This window comes from Mastomys coucha, unplaced genomic scaffold (assembly GCF_008632895.1).
Source record: "Mastomys coucha isolate ucsf_1 unplaced genomic scaffold, UCSF_Mcou_1 pScaffold15, whole genome shotgun sequence".
NCBI classification, from domain to species: domain Eukaryota; kingdom Metazoa; phylum Chordata; class Mammalia; order Rodentia; family Muridae; genus Mastomys; species Mastomys coucha.
Window position 1 is genome coordinate 76,900,220 of NW_022196897.1, and position 4,221 is coordinate 76,904,440.

The 4,221-nt window shown below is 41.8% G+C and overlaps 1 protein-coding gene across 11 annotated transcripts in view; it reads left to right on the forward strand.

The window, feature by feature from the left end:
- The window catches only part of Agbl2 (ATP/GTP binding protein like 2), a 40,435-nt gene extending 38,875 nt beyond the window's left edge, over window positions 1-1,560 (forward strand). For 7 of the 11 annotated variants that reach the window (XM_031370903.1, XM_031370906.1, XM_031370909.1 and 4 more), the window contains one exon: window positions 672-1,554. In XM_031370903.1, the coding sequence (XP_031226763.1) occupies window positions 672-845 (174 nt within the window). In that variant the 3' untranslated portion in view covers window positions 846-1,554. Of the gene's footprint in view, window positions 1-671 lie in introns of all 11 variants that reach the window. The other 4 variants (XM_031370908.1, XM_031370905.1, XM_031370907.1 and 1 more) reach the window with 3 other exon arrangements.
- The last annotated feature ends 2,661 nt before the right edge of the window (window positions 1,561-4,221 follow it).

The window sequence follows — 4,221 nt, forward strand, 5'->3', positions numbered from 1 at the left end:
CTCAGAAATCCACCTGCCTCTGCCTCCCAAGTGCTGGGATTAAAGGTGTGCGCCACTACTGCCCAGCAAGATCTTATTTTTTAATAAATAAAAACGTCAAACTAAGGAAAGCTGCAGCAGAATAGGAAGTGGCGAGCTTGTCCTTATTCCTCATATAGCAGCATCACTCCAAGCCTGCAGATAACAAAGCCATGTTTACAACTAAAGCATGCCAGCTAGCCTGGAGTGTGAAAGTGAATGCTGTTGATGCCAATGAGCAGGATGGATGCTAGGCAGACCTTCATCATTACTCCATCTTCTGGGATTTTTGTGGAGTCTTTCTAACAGGAATGCAGTTTACCTACCATAGCACGTCAGATATCGAGTTGGAAATGTGGGGCAGCTATCTTGACACGCTGTCTTCCTTTCTCTGTGTGATATTGGCAGACAGCGTATAGAAAACAGTCCTTCCACTTCCCAGATCAACTGTTGTGCATAGACCTCTACTTTGCTAAGAAACTAGATCAAGTTCTTGATTCAACTCTGCCCTGCAATAGTGTGGATCCTTTTGGTGTTTGGGGAGGAAATGCAAATGTTTCTAACTCCTATCTAGTAAGACCAACCTCAAGCCTAAAGATAACCTAGAAATTGCAACAGAAAGTGAATTCAACTCTTTTATCTTGTTTGTGCAGAGTAAGAAGCCAGGCTTTACAGCATCATACTCTCCAAAGAGAAGCACAAACTCCAGCCTAGGGCCAGCTCCAGATCTGAAGCCAAACTGGTCTAAGACTAGATACTCTGCCACAAGGAAGGACCATGCCGCCATGGCAGTATACCCATCCTTGCATATATACACATACCCATAGAATACTTTTGCCATGACACCCAACTGCTTCTTCCAAAGGTTTTCGGGTAGTTTTGTTGGTTTGTTTTGTATGCAATGCTGGGGACCAAACCTAGGGCACTGAGCATACAAGACAAGTGCTTTACCATTGAGCTGTGTCTCCAGCTCTCCTGAAAAGGCTGTGGGTTATACACATTTTATAAGGGAGGAAATCTATGAATAAAATGGAAACTCTATTTACGGTATACTTTGTTGTACACTCACCACACACTGACCTGCACTCTGGACTTCCACTGTGCACTATCCTTAGATGCATGCCTTGTTGTCTTGTGAATTTGTTAGGTTTTTTTCTTAGATAAGATTATATTTTGATGTATAGAAAAGCCTTTATTGAAAGCTGAAGCCTGTACTCAAAAAGACAGAACAGTATATATACTTCACTTTAACCAATAGATGTTCTCTTTAAAGTTAGATGCAAATTAATTTTAAAAGATCAAGCTTTTAAATGTGGTTTGGGAATGTGCCATATGAAAAAGTCTTGTGTCAAAGTTTTCAAATGGTGACTGACCAGCCAGACTGTGGTTATATTAGGTTTGCTCAAAGTAAGGTATTCCTACATAGAAAAAAAAAAACAATTACATGTATTACTTAGAATTTAATGTTGCTTATCTATTATGTTCAACAAAGTTGTGTAAATTTTTAATTCAATGATTAAAATTCTTTCTCTCTTGTTACTTCTCCTTGATTGTTTTACTACATAATCTTGAGTTATACACCAGCCATTTGTTTTCCTTGATCCTTCATGAGCAGCAAGCACAGTCTTCCAGCTCCATGTCCTGTCAGAATACAGAGTCCCATTAAAGAAGAGTTACTCAGATGAGTGTGGTGGCTCATGACCATGATGCTAGCACTTGGGATGCAGAAACCATAAGTTCAAGGCCAGTCCATTCTACATCCCAAAGTCTAGGCCAGCCAGGGTTACAAAGACCTTGTACATAAAAAGGGAGGGGGTGTCTTCTTCAAGCTAGATATGGTGGCTTATGTGTAACTCCACCAGTCAAGATAGGAGATCTGCTGTGAGTGTAATACTGAGCTACTGAGTGAGATTCAACAGACAGGGGTCACCTCTGCTCATGCAGGCCAATTCCTCTTTTTACTTTTCTTTTATCGTCTCACACTAGAGTGAAAGTTTCCTAGCATGTTTTTCATTTGTGTGTATATATATGTTCATTCATATGTGGATACACGTTCGTGCATGAATATGTGATGGTTTATATATGCTTGATTCAGGGAGTGGCACTATTAGAAGGTGTGGCCCTGTTGGAGTAAATGTGTCACTGTGGGTGTGGGCTTTAAGACCCTATCCTAGCCGGGCAGTGGTGACCCATGCCTTTAATCCCAGCACTTGGGAAGCAGAGGCAGGCGTATTTCTGAGTTTAAGGCCAGCCTGGTCTACAAAGTGAGTTCCAGGACAGCAAGAACTATACAGAGAAACCCTGTCTTGAAAAACAAAACAAAAACAAAAACTAAACTAAACTAAACTAAAAAGATCCTATCCTAACTTCCTGGAAGGCACTACTCTGTTAGCAGCCTTCAGATGAAGATCTAGAACTCTCAACTCCTCTTGTCTGGACACTGCCATGCTCCCACCTTGATGATAATGGACTGAACCTCTGAACCTGTAAGCCAGCCCCAATTATATGTTGTCCTTATAAGAGTTACCCTGGGGCCTGGAGAGATGGCTCAGAGGTTAAGAACCCTGGCTGTTCTTCCAGAGGTCCTGAGTTCAATTCCCAGCAACCACATGGTGGTTCATAACCATCTGTAATGGGACCTGGTGCCCTCTTCTGGCTTGCAGGCAAACATGCAGGGAGAACATTGTAAATGTAGTAAATCCTTAAAAAAATAAAATAAAATAAAAAGAGAGTTACCGTGGTCATGGTGTCTGTTCACAACAGTAAAACCCTAAATAAGACAGAATGGATGTATGCATGTGTATGTTGTGTTATGCATGTTAATGTATGTGTTCATACGTGCATGTATGTTGTGTGTGCATGTTCGTGTGTGCACACCTGTGCATATACATGTTCTCATATGTGTGCACGTGAAGAACCTAACTCCAATCCTCCTTAAACAGCCTTCTCTTTGGGGCTGTAATGGCCAGTGGGAGTGTTATTACCATCTTGTGGCAACATACCCTTTTCTGTTTGACTTTTTAATTTTTACTTATTTTTTTTAGTGTGCATATGTATGAGCACATGCATGCACAGTGCACCTGTGGAAGTTAGAAGACAACTTGTAGGAGTTGATCTTCTCCTTCCACTGTGTGGTTCTTAGAAATCAAACTCAGGTTGCCAGGCTTGGCAGTAGGGGCCCTTAAACTATTAGTGAGCCTTCTCACCAGTTCCCTTTTCTGATTTTGGAGAGGTGAGGTGACCACAGCTCTTGCTTGCCGTCTACATTTTTTTTTGAGACAAAGTATCATGTACAAGCTGCACTCAAGCTCACTATATAGTTGAGGATGACCTTTGACTCCTGAGCCTGGGTCCTCCACCTCCCTAGTATTGGAATAACAAGCATGGACCGCTGTATCTGGCTGGCCACAGCTCTTGAGATGCTATAAACAAATACAAACATGTAAGACAATGACTGAAAACAGTATTACTCAAGGTATTTGTTGTTGTTGTTGTTGTTGTTGTTGTTGTTGTTGGAACAGTAACTCTGTTGGTGGAATAGAAATTCTGTATAGATATGGAAGCTAAGAACAAAAATGCCATGTAGTTTTGTTTTTGTTTGTTTGGTTTTTTTTTTTTCTCCATTTGACATTTGTTCTAATTTTCCATTTCTTGGTGTCATAAGCAATGAAAGGAAGTCAGGGCAGGAGCAGAAGCAGAAACTTGGATGCAGGAGCTGAAACAGAGGCCATGGAGGCATGCTGTTCCTGGCTTGCTCTCCACGGCTCTCTCAGCTTGTTTCTTTAATATACAACCCAAGGTCATCTGCTCTTAAGTGGCACTGCCCACAGTGGGCTGAGGCCTCTCACATCAATTATTAATCAAGAAAATGCCCCTATTGGCTTGCCTACAGATTAGTCTTCTGAAGGCATTTCTTCAGTTGAAGTTCCATTTCTCAAATGACTGTAACTTGTGCCAACTTGACTAGAAACTAGTCAGCACAGCATTCAAGGTACAGTACTTTGAGCTGAGCATGGTGCATGCCTGTGATCCCAGCACTCTAGAAGCTGAGACAGGAGGTCACAAGTTCAAGGCCAGCCTAGACTACAGATCAAACTCCATATTGGGGTGTGTGCGCAAGAATTTTGAGGAGCTGCCCCACATCTGACAACTCAGTCTTCCATGATCACTGGCTGTAGTTATGGTGCCACAAAATTTTGTTGA